Source organism: Taudactylus pleione, unplaced genomic scaffold (assembly GCF_031769625.1).
Source record: "Taudactylus pleione unplaced genomic scaffold, aTauple2 ptg000484l, whole genome shotgun sequence".
NCBI lineage: Eukaryota > Metazoa > Chordata > Amphibia > Anura > Myobatrachidae > Taudactylus > Taudactylus pleione.
The window spans coordinates 3290106-3313175 of NW_028284886.1; the positions used below are offsets into that span (position 1 = coordinate 3290106).

At 46.8% G+C, this 23070-nt stretch overlaps 1 protein-coding gene across 2 annotated transcripts in view; it reads left to right on the top strand.

Moving 5' to 3' along the window:
* Window positions 1–23070, top strand: part of PLCG2 (phospholipase C gamma 2) — a 221437-nt gene that overhangs the window by 106095 nt on the left and 92272 nt on the right. For both annotated transcript variants that reach the window (XM_088449429.1, XM_088449430.1), the window contains exons 10-14: window positions 9000–9101; window positions 10947–11065; window positions 13134–13219; window positions 15308–15428; window positions 20638–20806. In XM_088449429.1, the coding sequence (XP_088305555.1) occupies window positions 9000–9101; window positions 10947–11065; window positions 13134–13219; window positions 15308–15428; window positions 20638–20806 (597 nt within the window). The remainder of the gene's footprint in view (window positions 1–8999; window positions 9102–10946; window positions 11066–13133; window positions 13220–15307; window positions 15429–20637; window positions 20807–23070) is intronic.

Consider the following 23070-nt stretch of genomic DNA (forward strand, 5'->3'; position numbering starts at 1 on the left):
TGCATAATGGGCACTACTACAGGGGGCACTACTTTAATGGGCACTACTACAGGGGGCCCTGCATAATGGGCACTACTACAGGGGGCCCTGCATAATGGGCACTACTACAGGGGGCATTGCATAAGGGGCACTACTACAGGGGGCATTGCATAAGGGGCACTACTACAGGGGACATTGCATAATGGGCACTACTACAGGGGACATTGCATAAGGGGCACTACTACAGGGGGCATTGCATAATGGGCACTACTACAGGGGACATTGCAAAAGGGCCACTACTACAGAGGGCATTGCATAAGTGGCACTACTACAGGGGGCATTGCATAAGGGGCACTAGTATAGGGGGCATTGCATTTTGGGGCACAACTACAGGAGGCACTGTATAAGGGGCACTAATTTGATACACAGTTTACAGGTTATAAACTATGGGCCTGATTCAGAGCCGCTCGTTCGTTACGACTGATGTTCACACAACTGCGCATGCGTACGGATTTTAATATGCATGCGCGAACCAGTCAGTGCGGCCGAAAATCGTGTGCTCGCTAAATAGCGAATGCCTGCTATTTTGAGCGATAGAATGAGGCGTTTGTGGGTGGTAACAGGGGAAGGTGCTTGAAAACGGGGAGTGGAGATCCGAACGCAGGCGTGCCTAAAGGTCAAAACGGGCGTTTAAAGGGTGTGCATAATTACTAAAGCAGCATCATCGACCACGTAACTTGGTTGTTTTATAGTTAGAACTGCTCGCATGATTGTGGTAGGAAAAACCAACCACAAGAATAGCGAGCAGTTCATACGCCGTCCGATGTACTCGATTAGCGGACATAACGTATGATGCGAGCGGCCAGGGGGCGTTTTTTCAAAATTACGTTCGCATGTTTTGTTAATTATTATTTATTTGTAGTGTAATAAGTTGGGGTAATTAGATTGGTGTCAGTGGTGCAGTGATTAGAGTCCACACATTCCAGTAAAAGTAAATGAAAATGGTGCTTTACTGCCACATAGAAATCAGGAAACAAAAATAGAAAATAACAAACAACCTAGCCCTCTCTTAGGGCACTAGCTCACTTCTTGAACCCTCTCTATAGAAGCAGCTAATCTGCATGAAAGTCTCTCACAGTCTCTGAGATTGGTGGTCCTTCCTGCCACATGCAGGACTGGACACTGGCCTCCTGGCCTGGTATAGCTTTCTTAGCTTGTTGGCTGCCGCCTCTCACAAGGACAGTGTCAGAGGTATAGGGATCTCCCTGCCTCCTTGCAGGTATGATCCTGAGCACCTGGTCAGCTTCGCTCTGACTGCTGCTCACCTGGACTGTCTGACTGTATCCACCAACAGCCTCACCTGGGCTCTGCTCATCTGGCAGCCCTTAGGCATCTTCCCACAATGTTTTTCTACTCTGTGTGGGCGGATCTGTTCTGCCCCACACAGAATCTGCTGCTCACCAGCGCCATCTCTGGTGATACTGCCACAATATATATTTATATTTATGGGATTATAATATGGGATGTAGCCAGCATCCCGGCATGCAGCGTGCGTGATGCCGATGGTCAAAATACCGGCGCCGGAATCCTGACATCGTTGTGATCCCGGCGCCAGAATCCCGACTGCCGGCATCCCAAAGGTAAGTATCAGGGGTTAGGTGGAGGGTTAGTTTTAGGCACCGGGCAGGGGGAGGTTAGGGTTAGGCACTAAGAGGGGAGGTTAGGGTTAGGCACTAAGGAGGGAGGGTTAGGCATCAGCGAGGGGAAGAATTCTGACTGTCGGGATGTTGCTGTCGACATTCTGACCAGCGGCATCCTGACCGCCGGGATTCCATACCTAACACATATATATATGTATATGTGTGTGTGTATATATATATATATATATATATATATATATAATGTTGTAATAATCTAATTCTGCAAACATTGTAACCAGCACCTTGTTCCCTTGCAGAACACCCCTTCTGGCAGACGTTATAGAGCAGCAGAGAGGCTATTATGCATTCATTCATTGCTGTAATTGTTTGTGCATTTCATCATTTAAACCTGAAACATAAAAACAGAAGCTAATAATCTAAATGGCAGAACAGTGCGTCCCATGGTGACCGCTGTCAGGCTGATAAATGCAGGGGGTTGTGATTATTCTGCCATTGTGCATTGGGCAGCAGAGGTGTTTCATTCAGCCACTGCCTCTATTTAACATTTCCTATGCAAATAAAAACTGAGCCGCCGCTGGGAGAATGATTTGTTCCCCTCACCTACAGTGCCATCCCAAAGACCGTCATTATTATCCCGATAGACCAAGATTAGCTGGCGGTGCTTTTTTGCATATGAAAATGAAAGGTCCTCTCAGCAGGATGAGACGGGGGAGCAGATAGAGCCTTTCTTTGTCCTTGTATTTGCATTGAGTGATTAACTCCAGCTTGGCGCTTTTTATGACTTGCCTGACTGCGCGTTGGCCCACCCCGTAGATAGAGAACCCATGCTGACCTGCTATCACAGCACATTATTATTTAGTATTATCCATTATTTATATGGTGCCACAAGGGGTCCACAGCGCCTTTCAGAGGGCCTAATTCATTACCGAATGCAATAGCGATTACGTATGCAGTTCAACTGCGATAGTAGGCTAATTCATAGAGATCGCTATGCCGCAGCAGCACTACACAAGGACGCCCACTTTACCTTACACACATTCGTAATGTTTAGCAAGACTGCAAAACCATCGGTAACATGGAGTACCATCGCAGCCTCACGCACACTTGCACAAGCTCTGACCGTACTCAGGAATTGCTAACTTCATCGCACAGTATGAGTGCTCAGGATGCGTAGGGCATCGCAGTGGCTAATTTATGCACGCCATGCAACGGCGTTCAAACGCACTGCCACTCCTGCATTTCGCCAACCACCTCCCTGTCACCACCCACAAACGGCACTTCCTGTCAATCACTCTGCGATGGTTCTGCATAGCCGATGCGGTCGCAGTCCCGATAGCAGTGGCCGGCTCACGCATGCGCAGAACACAACAATAGGCCAATTGAATCAAGCCCTGAGTACATAAACAGAATGATCAAAACAAAAAAAGTGACATTGCAGAATATGGACAAGGTTTATAAACATTGCTGCATCAGCCGTCATAGGGCCGGAATCATTAAGGATTGCTGTCGCGATCGCTCGCTCTGAGCGATTTTCAGCCATCTGCGCATGTGTATAATTCGCAGTGTGCGTGCGCAAGCCATTCGTTGCGATCTGATTTTGGTTGCTCGTAAGCCACTATCAGATCGCTGCTTTGAGTGACAGATAGCGCCGTTTGTGGGTGGTAACAGGGGAAGGTGCTTGTGAACGGGGGAGTGGATGTTCGAATGCAGACGTGTCAGGCCGCCATAACGCCATTTAAAGGGCGTGCATAATTAGCAAAGTAGTGTCATTGTACACGTCACCTGCATGTATTTCAGCCCGCACTGATCGCTGTGCTTGCGGCGGGGAAAGGCAACCCCAAGAGCTGCGAGCAGCTCCGATGGCTCACGATGGTCCAGATTAATCCTTCATTTCCCGGAGATGACGTTTGTTGCGAGAGGCAAGGGGGCATCTTTAGACACTTGCGAGCGAGCACATTTTGTCGTAGCTCACTGAAACATAGTGGGCGTCCTTACGCGACGCAGTGCGATTGCTTAATTTAAATATCCGGCCCCTTTGTGCCTGCGAGCGACTGCATCTTGCGAGCGGGCCTGAATGGGCTCCTAAATCTTGTGGGGGCCTTGGGACAACTAAGAAGGGGGCCCTTGGCCCCCTCCAATACCACCATAGTGCCCCCCCCCTCGGTGACCCTCTCACAGACCCCGTCTGTCTCGTCGGCATACTGCGTCTCCCTCCCAGCGTCGAGCCCCCACACTTACCTAATTTGTTTTCCGGTTGCTCACTGTAACACAGCTCCTCGGCTGCCTGCTCTTTCAATGGGTGCAGCGCTGCGTGACGTCATGAGGTCACACACGCTGCACCGATTAAACAATTAATCTGTGCTGTAATTGAACCTCCGGTTCAATAAAGTTACTGAGCGCCGCGGATCCCCTGACTGTCCCCTCGCTTATGGGTAACTTCTCCACTAGTAAAAAAGAAATTTAATGAAGATATAACCCTTCAAGAAATGATGACAGCGCTGTGCATCTAACAGGAATGAGAATTAATAATTTATTAAAATAAAGATTCATATATATGTTTCCATATTGACCCCAAAAAAATTTGAGACATACAATACCATAAACACAATTGAATAATTATTAATCACACAAATACAATATAAAACTCCAGTCAATCAGACTGAGAAATATCCAAAGATTTTAGTTTATAAATATGTTGCACTTCATAAAAAATACATTAGTCCCCCGATTTTCTTTCTATTTAAAGAAGAATATTAGTAGAAAACATTAATTTTGTGTTAGTGCGCTCCTTATATCCAAATTATAGGTAGTTCCTTAAAGACTTTATAGGTAGTTCCTTAAAGACTTTAGTAGGATTAGTAACTTCTAATCAGCCATAAAATAGTATAGTCACTTACATCACCTGAGGAGAATATAAATTACAATAACAAGGGAATTCCCATCTACCCACTACCCAGGTGATGTAAGTGACTATACTATTTTATGGCTGATTAGAAGTTACTAATCCTACTAACAAAGGGCCTGATTCAGAGCCGCTCGTAAGCGGCCGCTCGTTTGCTCCGAGCACAACTGCGCATGCGTACGGATCGTAATACGCATGCGCGAACCAGTCAGTGCGGCCGAAAATCGTTTGTTCGCTAAATAGCGAATGCCTGCTATTTTGAGTGACAGGAGGAGGCGTATGTGGGTGGTAACAGGGGAAGGTGCTTGAAAACGGGGAATGGAGATCAGAACGCAGGCGTGCCTAAAGGTCAAAACGGGTGTTTTATGGGTGTGCATAATTAATACAGCAGCGTCATTGACCACGTCACTGGGTTATTTTATAGTCAGAACTGCTCGCAAGATTGCGGTAGGAAAAACCAACCACAAGAATAGCGAGCAGTTCATACGCTGGTCTATGTACTCGATTAATCTAATAAATAGCGGACATGACATAGGATGCGAGCGGCCAGGGGGCGTAGTTTTCCAAAAAACGACCGCAAGTTTTGTTCGCTCGTTCAGACATAGAGGCGTGAACAGACCGCAAAGAGCGAACGGTTCATTTGAATAGCCACCCCTTTTTTCTGAACGAGCGAGCGCAAATAGCGTCCGGCTCTGAATCAGGCCCAAAGTCTTTAAGGAACTACCTATAAATTGGATATAAGGAGCGTACTAACACAAAATTAATGCTTTCTACTAATATTCTTTTTTAAATAGAAAGAAAATCGGGGGACTAATGTATTTTTTATGAAGTGCAACATATTTATATATTAAAATCTTTGGATATTTCTCAGTCTAATTGACTGGAGTTTTATATTGTATTTGTGTGATTAATAATTATTCAATTGTGTTTATGGTATTGTATGTCTCAAATTGTTTTTGGGTCAATATGGAAACATATATATGAATCTTTATTTTAATAAATTATTAGTTCTCATTCCTGTTAGATGCACAGCGCTCTCATCATTTCTTGAAGGGTTATATCTTCATCAAATTTCTTTTTTCTTTCTGATTAAAGGGTGACAATACCTTTTAGAGAGCTGCAGTACATCTAATTTGTTGGTCTCTGTTTAGACCCGCGCCCTCTCTTTCTTTGTTTTTATTGATGCTCCACTGGTACACTTTAGAAGCTTAGATAAGTCTTAGGGCACAATTTACTAAGCGGCGGGTTATAAACTCTGGCGGTTTGGTGACGGGTTTGGCGTTGGTTTCTACATGACACCGAAACCGCTGATTAGTAATTTTAGCCATAGTCCTGGTCTATCCTATTCTAAAATGTGTTTTGACAGCAGTTTTGCAGCGGTTTTGAAGTGGTTTTGATCTTTGTAAATCTGCAGATTGCAAAACATCCGCCAAACCGCCAGGGTTTAGAACCCGCCGCTTAGTAAATGTTGCCCTTAGTGTTAGACCCCTGTTCAATGGAACATCTCCTGTGTTACAACCCCTAGGGCCTTATTCTAAGTCGCACGTACTGCCGTCGTTTGGCGCAGGTAAGTGATATTTTTCTACCGCGCTTGGGTCTAAGTCGCACAATGCATGTGTACCGATTGTCTGCGCACACAGATGCAGTACTGATTCAGACGCACGGTCTAGAAAATGTATTGCAAATGTATTGGATGTTCCTGTACGGTGAGTTGGAGGTGGCTATGCGGATGAACAGAGATTCAGTGCCTTATGGGACTGTCACAGGCCAGGTAGCGTGCATGTCGCAAGCAGATACATACAGTACATAGATGCTTAATCAATTACTTTGGAGGCCATACTCAGACAGAGAATTTGCACCTAGCATGGGGCTGGTGTTATTTTTGATGGACGCTCAGAGTGGGTGTCTCAGTACACCAGGGAAGGGCATAATAGCAGCATTAGCATAAAATCGCAGGAGGGGCTGCGACAAAAGGCACAGACATGGCCGCCGCTGCGTCCGACTCAGAATCGGGCCCCTGGTGCATTATAAAGAATAATATCTTAATGATCACTCCTAGTGGTATATTTACTAAAGTGCACATTTTTTAGAGATGTTGCCTATAACCAATCAGATTCTACTTAACATTTATCTAGCACCTTATAGAAGATAATAGCTAGAATCTGATTGGTTGCTATGAGCAACATGTCCACTTTTAAAAACCCGCACTTTAGTAAATATAGGCCCTCATTCAGAGCCGTACGCTCTGAGCAGAGCGCACGCTCTGCATGAGGGCCGGGCTCCATTTTCATGGTGCGTCCTCCTGGACGCTCGTATAGCTGTGGGTCACCACCCACAGGCTATACGAGCGTGCATTTTGATGGCCGCGATGGTCGTGACCATCGCGACCATCGAAATTGCGAGCCGGAGCCTGCGGTTGAGGTTTTCAACCGCAAGCTCCGGAGTGATTTTGGCTCTATCAGAGCCAAAATCACTCCCACTGACATCACTAGTGATGTCAGTGGGCCGGCTTCTGACGGGAGGCGTTCCCGTGGGAACGCCCCCGTCAGGGAGGCACGCCCCCGGCACGCCCACCTAAGGGGGCGTGCTGTCAATCAACATTGACAGCACGCCCCCTTTGATCGGACACAACGAGCGAAGGAAAGTCCTTCGCTCGTCGTGTCTGGCGCATGCGCACGACGGAGCTCCCTCCGTCGTGCGCATGCTCAGTGCAGACCATCGACCCACTTGCGAGCGGACAGCCGCTCGCGAGTGGGTCTGAATCAGGCCCATAGTTCCTTCTTTGGCTTAAATATGAATTGGTGAGTAGATCAATCTGTATAAATAGGTTTTTAGGATAAAGGTAATCTCATAAGGAAAATTATGTTCTGCTGAACTGCCTTTTTTAAAAAATTTTATACTAAATTATTTAAGTGAGATAAAGGCAGTCCCTAGCTCTAGTGGTGAATACGTCTGTACAGGCTCTAGTTCTAGTGGTGAATATGTCTGTACAGGCTCTAGCTCTACTCTTGGATACATCTGTACAGGCTCTAGCTCTAATGGTGGATACGTCTGTGCAGGCTCTAGCTCTAGTGGTGGATACGTCTGTACAGGCTCTAGTTCTAGTGGTGGATACGTCTGTACAGGCTCTAGGTCTAGTGGTGGATACGTCTGTACAGGCTCTAGCTCTAGTGGTGGATACGTCTGTACAGGCTCTAGCTCTAGTGGTGGATACGTCTGTACAGGCTCTAGCTCTAGTGGTGGATACGTCTGTACAGGCTTTAGCGGTGAATACATCTGCACAGGCTCTAGTTCTAGTGGTGGATACGTCTGTACAGGCTCTAGTTCTAGTGGTGGATACGTCTGTACAGGCTCTAGCTCTAGTGGTGGATACGTCTGTACAGGCTCTAGCTCTAGTGGTGGATACGTCTGTACAGGCTCTAGCTCTAGTGGTGGATACGTCTGTACAGGCTCTAGCTCTAGTGGTGGATACGTCTGTACAGGCTTTAGCGGTGAATACATCTGCACAGGCTCTAGTTCTAGTGGTGGATACGTCTGTACAGACTTTAGCGGTGGATACGTGTGTACAGGCTCTAGCTTTAGTGGTGTATACGTCTGTACAGGCTCTAGCTTTAGTGGTGTATACGTCTGCACAGGCTCTAGCTTTAGTGGTGTATACGTCTGCACAGGCTCTAGCTCTAGTGGTGGATACGTCTGTACAGGCTCTAGTGGTGGATACGTCTGCACAGGCTCTAGCTCTAGTGGTGTATACGTCTGCACAGGCTCTAGCTTTAGTGGTGTATACGTCTGCACAGGCTCTAGCTTTAGTGGTGCATACGTCTGCACAGGCTCTAGCTTTAGTGGTGTATACGTCTGCACAGGCTCTAGCTCTAGTGGTGCATACGTCTGCACAGGCTCTAGCTTTAGTGGTGCATACGTCTGCACAGGCTGTAGCTCATGTGGTGTATACGTCTGCACAGGCTCTAGCTCTAGTGGTGTATACGTCTGCACAGGCTCTAGCTTTAGTGGTGTATACGTCTGCACAGGCTGTAGCTCATGTGGTGTATACGTCTGCACAGGCTCTAGCTCATGTGGTGTATACGTCTGTACAGGCTCTAGTTCTAGTGGTGGATACGTCTGCACAGGCTCTAGCTCTAGTGGTGTATACGTCTGCACAGGCTCTAGCTTTAGTGGTGCATATGTCTGCACAGGCTCTAGCTTTAGTGGTGTATACGTCTGCACAGGCTGTAGCTCATGTGGTGGATACGTCTGCACAGGCTCTAGCTTTAGTGGTGTATACGTCTGCACAGGCTGTAGCTCATGTGGTGGATACGTCTGCACAGGCTGTAGCTCATGTGGTGGATACGTCTGCACAGGCTGTAGCTCATGTGGTGGATACGTCTGCACAGGCTGTAGCTCATGTGGTGGATACGTCTGTACTTTTAGTAGCATTTTTTTTCTCTTCATTATCCCAATAGGAATCCTCGGCCCAAGACCTTAATAAAGTCCGTGAAATCATGACAAAATTTATAGATGACACTATGAGGGAGACAGCGGAACCCTTTCTGTATGTGGATGAGGTAAGCAGTCTTGGGATATATATATATACATTTTGCACTAGCACAGAAATGTCTTATATGCTTCATTTGCATTTGCACTTCGGCAGGGAAATGCATTTCTAGTTGTACAATGTATATAAAAAGATGCTTTAAACAATCAAAAATGACTAATGTATAACTACAGTCCTCCCACATTCATAATTTAATCAAACCATGAATAATGTTAAGCCACTTAATCTCACTTTTGCGCAGTGCACGTCTCAATGTTTCCCATTCACCTAGGGGCAAATTGTAGTTGAATGGTGCATCTGCTGAACGCGTTAGCAGGCTGTAATGCAGGTGGATCATACAGGTGCAACTTTGCCCAAATGCAGCGTTTTGTGGTGTACATCGAGGTCTCTTTGTTGGGGGGGGGGAGATTATTCATGAAACCTTGGATAGAGATAAAATTGTGAAAAATAAAGTACCAACCAATCTGCTCCTGTCGTACAAACTGTGTTTGAAAAAAATGACAGGAGCTGATCGGTTGGTACTCTGGGGTCTATTCATGAAGATGTGCGGTAAAAAATTGCTACTTTTCACTATAGATCGATGCGATCTGTAGCTTCGCTAAGTAGCAATTCATGTACCCTCACCTGTGTTACAAAGCGAGGCGTTAAAACATGGCCTGGCGATCCGGTTTTTTCATTGTTGTCAGTGACTTTTTCTTTTCCCCTCTCTGGTCTGCGCATGCGCCGTTTTGATCGGTTGGGCTATTTTCTGTGCATGCCCCGAAATATCCCTGGCTAGCGCTGCATACCACAGACGGCAGCAGTGGCTGATGGGTTTAAAAAAAGGGGGCGGAGCAACAACAGAGGACGGGACCCGGCTTGAGGACAGGCAAGTTCCCTGTCCTTTTCATGCAGGGGAAACGATGGCGAACGCGAAGCAAACACAAAAATGAGAAGCTCGGCTTTCCGTGTTTTCATGAATTGCACTCACCATGGAAAAGATTGGTGATAGCGATTCAGACACGGAACGGGTGCACCACCGGAGAAGTGATAAGCTGCTCCAGAGTAACTTGCTCTATGAATAGCACGAAGCAGAGGAAAGCCCTGTTTTCAGATAAACAGGACTCTTCACAGCTTTATGAATAGACCCCTTTATCTTTCACAGTTTTATCTCTCCACGCTTTCATGAATACCCCCCTAAATGAGGGCCATGGGCTTAGGGCCTGATTCAGACCCGCTCGCGAGCCCACAGCGCTCGCAAGCGGGTCGATGGTCCCCCACTGCGCATGTGCGAGACCCAGCCAGCGACGGGCGCTCTGTCGCAACGGGTCTCGCACCAAAGCGGGGCAGCTGTCGATTGTGATTGACAGCTTGCCCCGTTTTGGAGGCGGGCAGGGGGGTGGCTGGCCAAACGAAGGCGTTCCCGAAGGAACGCCTGCCATTTGGGGGCGGCCCCACTGACGTCACGAGTGATGTCAGTGGGTGAGCTTCCGGCTCTGTTAGAGCCGAAGCTCACTGGGGCTTGCGGGAACGAGACACTACCACAAGGGTCTCGTCGCAAGCCCCGATGGTCGCGATGGTCGTGACCATCACGACCATAACCTGGCCGCTCGATAAAGCTATGGGTGGTCACCCACAGCTTAGCGAGCGGCCAGGAGGCCGTCTTTAAAAAAAAAAAACAGGGACGCCTTGATTCAGAGCGAGCGCTCTCAAAGAGTGTCCGGCTTTGAATCAGGCCCTGTGTTCACTTCTCATGAACATTGATTCTGTCTACAAATGTCTGCCTCTACTGTGTGTAGTCGGCACTGTACAGGGCACTTTCTTTCCAAGTGTGGACAGCATACCCTAATTCTCGTCATTACTATGTCTCTCGCAGTTTCTAGCCTACTTATATTCCAAAGAAAATAGCATCTGGGATGACAAGCACGAACAGATTTCTGTCCAAAATCTGAATAATCCTCTATCACATTACTGGATTGCATCCTCGCATAACACGTGAGTAATGATTGAGATTCAACCCTATAAATGCTGTAAAACAAAGGTAAGACAGGTGCAGGGCAGGGACACGGGTCACATGTTCAGTTGAATATAATGTGCACTTATCGGCAGAGGGCCTGATTCGGAGAAGGACGCAGTTGCAATTCCGTATGCAGATTGGGCACTTTACCATTACGCATGCGTATAAGCCGCATGGCTCGTGCGCTACGATCGCATTGTGATTACGGACATACATAGGAATAGATTGCAGTGATTGACAGTTTGTCAGCTTTTGGGGTGGTATAATGTGGGTGGGTCAGAACAACGAACGCGTGTCCGACCGTTTAAACGCCTTTTCCTGGATAAATTAGCCCTTTGCGATCTTCTACGTAGCATGAGAGACCTCTGCGTGACAGGAGAGCTGCCGAGTCTGCGGCTGGTCAGACCTTCCGAAAGGGCATGATGGTTGCTGGATGTGCGCCGATGTTACCGATATTTACGCAGGGGCTATGCAGAATTGGTTGTAGGCATGTTTCAGGTGTATCGCTTGCATCTAGTATAGGGATGGAGACCGGGTCGTAACTAGGGATGTCAAGTGGTGCAGTTGCCCCGGGGTGCAGGGCCCAGGGGGCGGCACTGTTGCTGCCCCAAGGCCGATAGCAGGGTGCTGGCACACACCCTATAGTCTGTGCCGTGCCATACTTCCCGGTGCTGGTGCAGTGCCACCCTGTCCCGGTGCTGCCAGGAGTAAGTTTGTGCTTCTGCTGCTGATGACTAGTAAGAAGCACTCGTATAGGGGTCTTATGCACCGCGGGATGCTTATAGCTCTTCTTACAGGCGAATATGCGCCTTGTATATAATACACGAGCTCATATGCCCGATTTCTGTCTAATGCCAATAAAACTAGTTTAGGTGCCATGAAAAGAGATAATCTGTGCATGTTTCTGAGCTTCTAGTAATGAAAGTAAAGGTGAGAAAAATAATGTATCATTCTAAAACAAGCATTTTACCCTCAAATAACGGCTGTGTTTAGGGATGGATGTAAATTGCACTTGCAGACCCTTGATCCTTGGTGCAGCTGATTGGGCTCATGTTTATAGTTTAGTATTACAAGCGCATCCTACTAAGAGATGCATGCTATAGTGAATTGGATGTGACTCTCCAAAAGCAGAAGAGATTGTACTTTGGGCCTTATTCAGACCCGTTCTCTACCAAGCAATCGCTCGGAGCGAGCGATGTTTTGAAATCTGCGCATGCGTAGGCATCGTATTGCATGTGTGCCAACCAGTACGAGTGATCGGGAAGCCAGCATAGACTTTGGCAGGTCAAGCCGTTTGTGGGTGGTAACAGGGGCAGGCCACTGGAAACGGGGGAGTGGAGGTGCGAACACAGGCGTGCCTGAAAATCTTAACGCCGTTTCAGAGGCGTGCATAATTAACAGCCAGCGTCATAGGACACGTCACCTGGCTGGTTTTTACACTGAAGTGCTCGCAGTGCTTGCGGTAGGGTTTGGTCTGCCACAAGCGCTGCGATCGCATCCGATGGTACCCGATGTACCGATGGTTGCATACACTTCCTGGAGATGATGTGCGCAAGTGGGTGTCTTAAAACAGGCTGGTGGGCGTCGGCATACACAAAATGATCGCTCGCCAAGACATAGTGGGCGTGCTTATACCTTGCCGTGCGATCGCCTGCCTTGACGTCACTTAGCCGAGTTTGTATACGCTGGGAGCAAGTGTCCACATCTTGCGAACGGGTCTGAATCAGGCCCTTTGTGCCATATAAATAGAACACACCTTACAACTGCAGGTAATAGTGGTACACAAACATTGCAGATTGTCTAATATAAAATATATGGGTAACTGGCAGAATAACCTGTATAAGAACTGTATATAATATATCATTGCACGGTACATTGAATCCTGTAGTATTCATTGCAGGCAGAAACTCAGGAGTTCAAACAAGTGCATTACAAGGCTCCTGGCCACACTGTCAGGCCGACGTGCTAGAATGTGGCCCTGCAGCTTCTGTGCTAATTACACCGATATTCTTCCGAGCTCTGACTCTTCCTGCTTCCTGCCTGTAGGTATCTAACCGGGGACCAGCTGCGCAGTGAATCCTCCACCGAAGCTTATGTGCGGTGCCTGCGGATGGGCTGTAGGTGTATTGAGTGTAAGCACAGATGTATTTCATTGATGTCTTACATGGGGGGAGGGGGGTGTCTTACATCAGTCCATTCAGGGTCCATTCCTTCCTACAACTCATTACGCTTTAAGAATTGGAAACAACAGAGTAATAGAGACCATTTTTTGTTACATTCTGAATCCCAGGACATGCTGATAAAAGTGATAATCTTATGTAATGTTTTAGAAAGAGAAAAAAAAAGTTAAACATTGTATAATCAAGCTGGGCTGCCAACGTGGATGGGGTGCTCTGGTGACTGAGGTTATGGTCCATCTGCATTTTTCGTGAGTCCCAGGTGACATCATATCTGAGATCCAGATGAGGACCATCCATTACATAACCTAGGATGCCGCCAAGTGGCCCAATGGTATCTGAGGGCTCGGATTATTCTAAATGTGTTTTTTTTAAATTAACAAATGAAGTGGGAATAGGGGACCAAACTAGTACATTGCTGATGGCCCCACAGGGTTTATCCAGGCTCTGGTAGGATCCCAATCAGATGACCAACTGTCACAGACTATCACACAAACGGGATGCAGTAGAAATACCGACATGCGGGATGTCGGCGCTCAGAATGCCGGCACCCGAATCCCGACACTAGTCAGAATCCCGGGGCCGGTATCCCGATGTTAAGTAGTGGGGCTAGGGGAAGGGTTAGGCACTAGGGGCAGGGTTAGGCACTACAGGGAGTGTTAGGGTTAGACATTAGGGGGAGGGTTAGGGTTAGGCACTAGGAGAAGGGTTAGGGACTAGGGGGAGTGTTAGGGTTAGGCACTGGGGGGGGACGGTTAGGCACTAGGGGGGAGGGTTAGGGTTAGGCACTAGGGGGTGAGGGTTAGGCATTAGGGGGGAGGGTTAGGGTTAGGCACTAGGAGGGTTAGGCACTGGGGGGGATAGTTAGGCACTAGGGGGGAGGGTTAGGGTTAGGCACTAGGGGGTGAGCGTTAGGCATTAGGGGGGAGGGTTAGGGTTAGGCACTAGGAGGGTTAGGCACTAGGGAGGGTTAGGCACTAGGGAGGAGGATTAGGCACTAGGGGCTGAGGGTTAGGCACTAGGGGATGAGGGTTAGGCACTAGGGGGTGAGGGTTAGGCACTAGGGGGGAGGGTTAGGGTTAGGCACTAAGGGGAAGGTTAGGCACTAGGGAGGGTTAGGCACTAGGGGGTGAGGGTTAGGCACTGGGGGGAGGGTTAGGGTTAGACACTAGGGGGGGAGGGTTAGGCAATAGGGGTAGGGTTAGGCACTGGGGGGGAGGGTTAGGTTTAGGCACTTGGGTGAGGTTAGGTTTAGGGTGCTGGGAGGGAGGGAGAGGGTTAGGATACTTACCCGACAGGTGTCAAGATGACGGCATCAGGATTCTGACCACTGGGATCCCAAGCGCCGGCATCCTGTACCCCACCCACACAAACATGTGTGGACCTCCCATTACAGTGCATCATGTCATTTGTATGATGCGACTGATAACACAAAAACATGCAACAATTCATTAAATAGCCCCCACCCCGCTTCCCTCAGCCAGACTGATAGGTATACCAGCTAAACAACATTCCGGAAAACACAGATTGAAAACTCGCAAAATGTAAAACGCCTAAGAAAGTTTGCCTGACACCTACACACATTGGAGGCAGCCATTTTTGTTTGCTGAAACCAGCCTATCAATGCGCTAGGAAACATTGACATCACTGATGGACTAAGAGTCAGCTGGTCGCCAGTGATTTCACTTATTCCCGGCCTGCTGTCTACTTCCTAATATTGGTTCAGCTGACAAAATGGACAGCTACCCCGTGTGTTGGCGATAGGTACACGTCTTCAAATGTTATAGATTTAAACATCTACATTATTGTTAAAACCTTTTGCCATAGAATAGAAGCGGATTTGTGAAACACGTGTGCGCTGGGGGATTCTAGTTAAAACCTATTTGGAATGATCCGGTTCATTTGTCCCAACATTGCTGCATTGCTGGCACGTGGGATTGCTGAGGTTGCACCTTAACTATGCAGATGAGGGAGCGGATTTTGCTAGAAGCTGTGCTGAGGTCACTGAGGTGTGATTGTTGCCTGTCTCTCACCTCTCTCCAGTGGACTGCTGGGACGGACCTGATGGAAAACCAATTATTTATCACGGATGGACAAGAACAACGAAAATTAAATTTGACGACGTGGTGCAAGCCATTAAGGACCATGCCTTTGTCACCTCCGAGTGAGTTTGTGCTGTAACCCGTTAGTAACTGGGGCAATGACATGTATGACGGTGGTGTATAAAGGTAGGCCGAAGCCAACTAGTAGTTACTTTTTTCAATCTTGGTCACTTTTCCTGCTTATATACACACACTGGTATAAACCGATATACATAACGTTTAGCCAACATTTAAAATGTCGACATACAATATGTAGATGACATAATGTTGGCAGGGTACATGTCGACATATTCAATACTGACTTGTAACATTCTGATATTGCCATAGTATCGACATATTCACAATGTCAATCTCTAACCCTAATGGTAATGTCAACATGTCATATGTCGGCGTTTTGTCCATGTTGATATTTTAGAGATGTTGACATTTAACCATTTTGACATCATAACTTTCTACATTCTGGTGTCGACATAGTTAATGTCGACTTAGTGAATGCATCCTCTATAAACCTTAATCACCATTCATTTTACTGTGCAATTAGTTAATGGGGAAACATAAATGCATTTCCTAGGACAAAACTTTAAAGCTTGGGCCTGCCATTGGCAGCGCTGTACATTACATGCATATTACATCAGTGCACCTGCATATACTATAGGAGCTAATGTAGAGACATAAATGCAATTTGCACCTTTTTTCCACGTAAATTGCATTTTTATGTTTCAATTCCACGCCGAAAACATTACGCTTCCCTACCAATGCCAAATAAGAGGTGGACGTTAAAGACGCTGCGAGTGTGTCTTTGTACACAGTGCGACTGCAACTAGGCTAATACTGCAGCCGAAGGAATTCGTACAGAGTTGCCCATCTGCTACAGCTCTCAGTGGCGTCGCTATGGGGGTGTGGCCTGCACCGGGTGTGACACCAAAATGCCGGCTCCTCCTCAGTGACAGGAGCTGGGTGCCACAGTGTGACATTCTCCTGCAGCACTCGGCTCCTGTCGCAGAGGAGGAGCCGACAGTGCAGCCAGGAACTAGTCTCCGGGGACAGCCCAGTATCACCGTGGATACTGAGCACACCCCCTGGAAGGATTTCCCACAAGGCCACACCCCTTTTTGTTTGACCACATCCCCTTTTCACACGAGGGGGACACAGAGTGCGCACCGGGTGTCACCAGATCTCCAGTGATCCCTCCGCTGCCACTTTGCTAAAAAGTTGCACCAACGGGCGCACATCGGTCGCACCAACAGACATTAGAGCAGCCCTATGGTGGCTCAGAATGTCAGTCGCAACACGGCCACCGGTGCCAGTGCAACTGCGAAAACAAGGCAGCGACATAGCCACTCCCTTGTTTCCTCACCGAAATTGCCTCTATCTGCATCAAAATCCGTTCTGCATCCCCAGGCGGTAACCATCGGGAAACAGTGGGGCTCAGACGCATGCGCATTACAAAAAACATCGGACAACTGTGCAAAAATTGGTGTCTCTGAATCAGGCTTATGACTCAGTGCACTTAGGGAGGGGGAATAACGTTTTTTTAAATGAATAACTAATTAAAGTTAAGAATTAATAACAAGGTTTTTATTGTATAGTGACCAATAAAGGTTAGATCAGGGGTCTTCAAATTTGGCTGCTGTGGAACTACACATCCCAGCATGCACTGCCACCTTTTTGATATAACAGCATGCTAAAACTATGTACAGTGCATGCTGGGATGTGTAGTTCCACAGCATCTGGAGGGCCAAGTTTGAAGACCCCTGGGTTAGATAAATCACTGTACAAATTGCTGGTCTCCAAGTGCACCACCAAACACTCATCATTTTCTTCTTTTTATGGGTGTTGCAATGCATTTGTGAGATAGAGGGTGCACCAAGTACATCTGTAAATTAGCAAAGATATCTATAAATAAATATAGAGGGCGCTGACGAGAGGTGTTAATCCCAGCAGCTGAAACGTGGAGACAGTCGATCTCCAATAAATATAAAAAAAAGAAAAAAGGAATAGCAGCGCTGTATGACAATAAATGTATAGCGATTTATTAAACATATAAATCTTAAAACCCAGGCTGATGTAATAAGCACATGTACTATATGGATATGTGAAAATTACAATTATAAATGGCAATGAGCAATACTATGCCCTGGAACACTGTTTGGAATAGAATCCTATAGCACTGTTGAATATAAGGCAGTCCAACTTTACAGCACACCAATGCTGAGTATATTTACCCACTAGATAGAAAAGTCTACAATGTCCTTTAATTAGCGATGGTCCCACACTGAGGTTGTCCAACGCAGATGACTGGACCTGGTGTTGTTAAGGTGGGTAATGATAATTACCGATGGTCCCACACTGAGGTAATCCAACGCAGATGACCAGACCCAGTGTTGTAGAAATGGGTGATGATAATGGTCAGAGTCCAAAGTTGAGCAGTGCCAATAGTCCAATGATACTTGATATGAAATCCAAGTGTCCAGGGTAAACAGATAGTTCACCTACGCGTTTCACTACTCTAGGCAGCTTTTTCAAGGTGTCCAAATGATGAAAAAACTGGCTTTAAATAGTGTTCCACATGGAAATCAATTGCTCTCAGCTGTTTACAATTATCCCTACCATTTCTCAATCAATTCATTAAAAGAGGCACAATTTGACAACAGGAGGCAAAACCTGTGATAATATATAAAAGACCAGAGGAGTACTTACTGATTCTAATGCATATTCATTACAAACAGGTCCCGATCGTGGCGTCTCGATCAATACGGAAGCTATTTGCTACCGCCGTGATGACGTCACACGTCGGGCCGGGCAATGATCCTGAGACGCAGCGTTGGTCACGCTGCGCCTCACAGACTACAATCACCATGACCACCAGGGTGTAGTGACGATATCTGACGGCAACGCTAATCCCCCACCCCATACCATATGATAGAAATATCTATCGTGCATCTAAAATTATGCATAAACCAAAGGAGTAGTCCTAATCAAAAAGTAAAAAATAATCGGTATCCATAAAGGACCCCACAAAGCAAATTCAATACATAAATAAAAATGATAATTTGCACATAAAATGCATTTTTTGTGCATGTATATGTGTAAATTATCATTTGTCCAGTACAATTTTATTATTATTTTTATATAAACTTTTTTATATCAATTATTATTAATTTTTATGTATGTATTGAATTTGCTTTGTGGGGATACCATTATTTTTTACTTTTTGATTAGGACTACTCCTTTGGTTTATGTATAATTTTAGATGCATGATAGATGCATGATAGATATTTTTATCATATGGTATGTGGTGGGGGATTAGTGTTGCCGTCAGATTCAACACACACCACAAACCACTAACACACATTAGAGGTCACTTATGACTTGCCATTGTTCCCTCCGCACTGAGAAGCAGCTCTGCACCCTTAGGGCCTGATTCACGCCGGACGCAATTTGCGGACGGTCATTCAGGAAAAGGGGGTGGCTATTCAAATGAACCGTTCGCTCTTTGCGGTCTGTTCACGCCTCTATGTCTGAACGAGCGAACAAAACTTGCGGTCATTTAAAAAAAAAATACGCCCCCTGGCCGCTCGCATCCTATGTCATGTCCGCTATTTATTAGATTAATCGAGTACATCGACCAGCGTATGAACTGCTCGCTATTCTTGTGGTTGGTTTTTCCTATCACAATCTTGCGAGCAGTTCTGGCTATAAAATAACCCAGTGACGTGGTCAGTGACGCTGCTGTTTTAATTATGCACACCCATAAAACGCCCGTTTTGACCTTTAAGCACGCCTGCGTTCTGATCTCCACTCCCCGTTTTCAAGCACCTTCCCCTGTTACCACCCACATACGCCTCCTCCTGTCACTCAAATTATCAGGCATTCGCTATTTTGCGAGCACATGAATTTCGACCGCACTGACTGGTTCGCGCATGCGTATAACGATCCGTACGCATGTGCAGTTGGGCAAACATCGCTCGGAGCGAACGAGCGGCCGCTTACGAGCGGCTCTGAATCAGGCCCTTAGAGGTCTGTACAGAGGGGAATACAGGGCAGGGCGTAACTAGTGAAGTTTGGAGCAGGTGGACCTATGTGCTGCATTTGCAGAGCGTTGCAGAAATTAAATTTCCTTTTGCGGAGCTTTATTATTGTGATAAAGTGACGGAGAAGGCGCAAATTCCTTCAGCTTTGTTACTGTGCAGTTTCCCACCACTTCGTAGTTGGTCGTCTTTGCTGCTTCTGCTGTAGTTTTAATCGGAAACCGTTATGTGACCCATGGACAAATTTCCATCCACAATCTGAGCAATGAAGAAAATAATTCAAGACACAAAAAAATGCACCTCTACAGTTTCATCTACCTTTTAGGCTGTGAAGATGTTTCCCAAAACCGTAGTGCAGGCGTACACCTTGACCTGTGCTTGGCAGGCAGTCCAAGTGCACTGGCGCAAAACCGTGGTTTGCAGTGAGCACTTGCATTTTGTAAATTACCTTTTTGGACAGCACGGATGGTGTAATTAGCATTACTGCCTCACCAAACTGGGTTCAACTCCCAACATGGCCCTAATTGTGTGGGGTTTGTATGTTCTCCCTGTGCTTGTGTGGGTTTCTGCCAAGTACTCCGGTTTTCTCCCACATTCCAAAAATATGCCTGTAGCTTAATTGGCAAAAATGTACCTTAGTGTATATATGTGTCTCCTGTATATGTGGTAGGGAATATAAATTGTAAGCTCCATTGGAGCAGGGACTGATGTGAATGGCTAAGTATGCTCTGTATGGTGCTCAAATATGTGTGCGAGATATATATATATATATCTATATATATATATATCTATGTATATATATATATATATATATATATATCATATCTATGTGTGTGTGTGTGGACAGTAACAGCGACTTGTAGAACATTGTCTGTTTCATAGTAGTGGGGGGTTATGAGGAATGATTAATGGGCTCACATAGCTGAGTATATTGCCTGACTGGCTTAAGCCGGGTACACACTTGGCCGACCCGCCGAACTGTCTGACAATTGGTAAGTGCATATACACTTACCAATCGTGCGCCCCATGTGTCGAGTCTGACGCCACAACTGGCCGTGCATTTATATTTGCCCGCCCAGTTGAGCTGTCACTCACCGCCGGGTCCCTGCAGCATGTGTACGGGCGATCGGCAGGTCCCCCCCCGTACACACCAGCAGATGCACTGATATATCGCTCACAGAAAGCTGCGCTCCACCCATATGCTTAGATTTAGGTAACATTGGTGTCTTCTCTGCTTCAGATACCCAGTCATACTGTCCATTGAAGAACACTGCAACGTGGAGCAGCAGAGGTACATGGCCAAGGTGTTCAAGGAGGTATTTGGAGACTTGCTGCTGACGAAACCCACTGAGGCCAGCGCAGATCAGCTGCCATCTCCTACACAGCTAAAGGAGAAGATCATTATCAAGGTGACATCAGCATTAAGAGCTAATTAGGAGCAATAAAACTTACGTGGCCCTTTAATGATTGTTCTGATGGCCTCAATCTGTGGGGATCACTGGAGTAAATGTCAAGGGGGCTGGTGACCAAAAAAAGTTTGGGAATGACAATAGCCTCACCTGTCACATAGCAGAATATACTGTGCGTAACTCACCTCCAGTCCAGTCATGTTCATCTCTTTAATATACTGTGGTAATGAGGATTTACCAGCGTCTGGTGATTTTGTTACTTCCCTTGGATGAAGTCTCTCAGTGGATGCCTACTGTGTCTTATCATTCCTCCCAACATTTACACTTGCCAAAATAGGCCCCACCCCTGGCCCACCTAAACCTTTCTCACTGCGCCCAAATCCCACCCTAACCTGCAGAGAAACCTCCATTTCTGGTGAAAACTCCGCCCCTTTTGTTTCCCATACATCGGGACTGTCCCACAAAACATTAGGTCAATTAAGGATGGCCATCTGTGTGGCATCCATCAATGCTTACCATCGACGGTGATGGTGGCACAAACCATCGATTGGATAGTAGCTATTCAGTGTGGTGCCATCAATGCTTTTACCATCACTGTCTTTGCGCATGGCGGCTGGCTCGGCTTCTGACTTAGAGCTGGGGGCGGAGCATGACTGAGAGCTGGGGTGGGGCCTGTGAAAGAGACTGGACATCCCATATCCGGCTCTTACCCATAGTGTAAGAGGCAGGGGCAGCGCAGGGATGCGTGAAAACAGGGAAAATAAAAACAACAAATGGGCATACAGCTACCATCGATGGCTGGAAACAATATGGTTCTTCGTTGTCGATGGTAAAAGTATTCAACATCAACATAAACCATTGATGATTGTATATTATCGATGGCCGATGGCTATCCCTAAGGACAATTGGAAGATATGGACATATGCTAAATCCAGCTGGGACTTGCCCAGAGTTGGAGTTAAAGGGATTGTACCTTGCACTGGTGAATGTATATACTAATACAAGACAGGTGATGATTTATCAAAGGGTCTAAATCCCTAGTGCTAGCAATAACACGTCATAGCCATCAAATGGATCCGCCAGCGATAGCACGTAGGGAAGTTTTGCTGGCAAACGTGCATAAGGAAGCCGTAAGTAAGGGTGTGTGAGTGACCAGTGTCACAGCCCAGGGCACAGGACTGAGGGGGAGGCACCGTCGCTGCCCCAGTGGCACCTTTCCTCAGCTTGAGGGGACCCTAGAACGTCACCCTGTATCTTGAAGAGGCGCTCAGCAGCACATTCCTAGTGAACAGCCCAGCTATCTGGCGGCTCCCAGCTTTACCCCCTCTACATGTGGTTGTGACGGCACATGTTCTAGGGGAGGTGAAAGCTGTCACTGGGGAGAGGAAGTACCCCGCTACGGCCCTGCTGTACATGTAACAGATTTTATTATGTTATCGCTATAGGATGGCAATAGCAAAATAAGATCATAATATGCTTTATTGTTTTAAAAAAAAAATTTGTTGCAATGAGTAAATGTTTTAATAATTAGATTTTTTACTCACAATACGCATATTTAGTAAACATGTAGAATAAATATGACCAAGTCCAGTGATTATTCGCTGACTTACGTCAGAAGGTGCATATTTCCCTAAATCAGTCATCCAAGGCAGCAGCAGATCACTACCAAAGTACAAGAGAGTTAATGAATAACTCAGTTACTGCTGTCAAGGACAGGAATGGTAAACTACACCAATACATAACAAAAGTGTATAATAAGGGCCCGATTCAGCATGGATCGCAATGGCACCCACGTATGTAGATCGGCCGATGGTGCGTACTGCGCATGCACATACCCCGCACTGTGCGAGCCGGCGATCGCACTGCGATTATGGAAGCAGACAGGAATCCATCGCAGAGCGAGTGGCAGGCTGTCAGTTTGGCGGTGTTGACAGAGGAGTGGTCGGAGAAACGCAGGCGTGCCTGTCCGTTTGAACGCCGTTGCATGGGCGTGCATAAATTAGCCACTGCGACGGCATACGCAGCTTGAGCACTCACTGCGTGCGACGAGACTTGCAATTTGTGAGACAGGTCAGACCTGCTGTAATTGTGCGTGACGAGCCGATGCTCTCCGATGGTACCGATGTAAACGCAGGACTGCGAGGTATCACGGATGTGAAAAGGCAGCAGTGGGCGGCTCTTTACTGCCTGAGCGGTGGCAGACAGAATATTTTCGCAGCTTCATTGCTTGCGATTTACGCAGCTGCGATATGAGCTGAACCAGG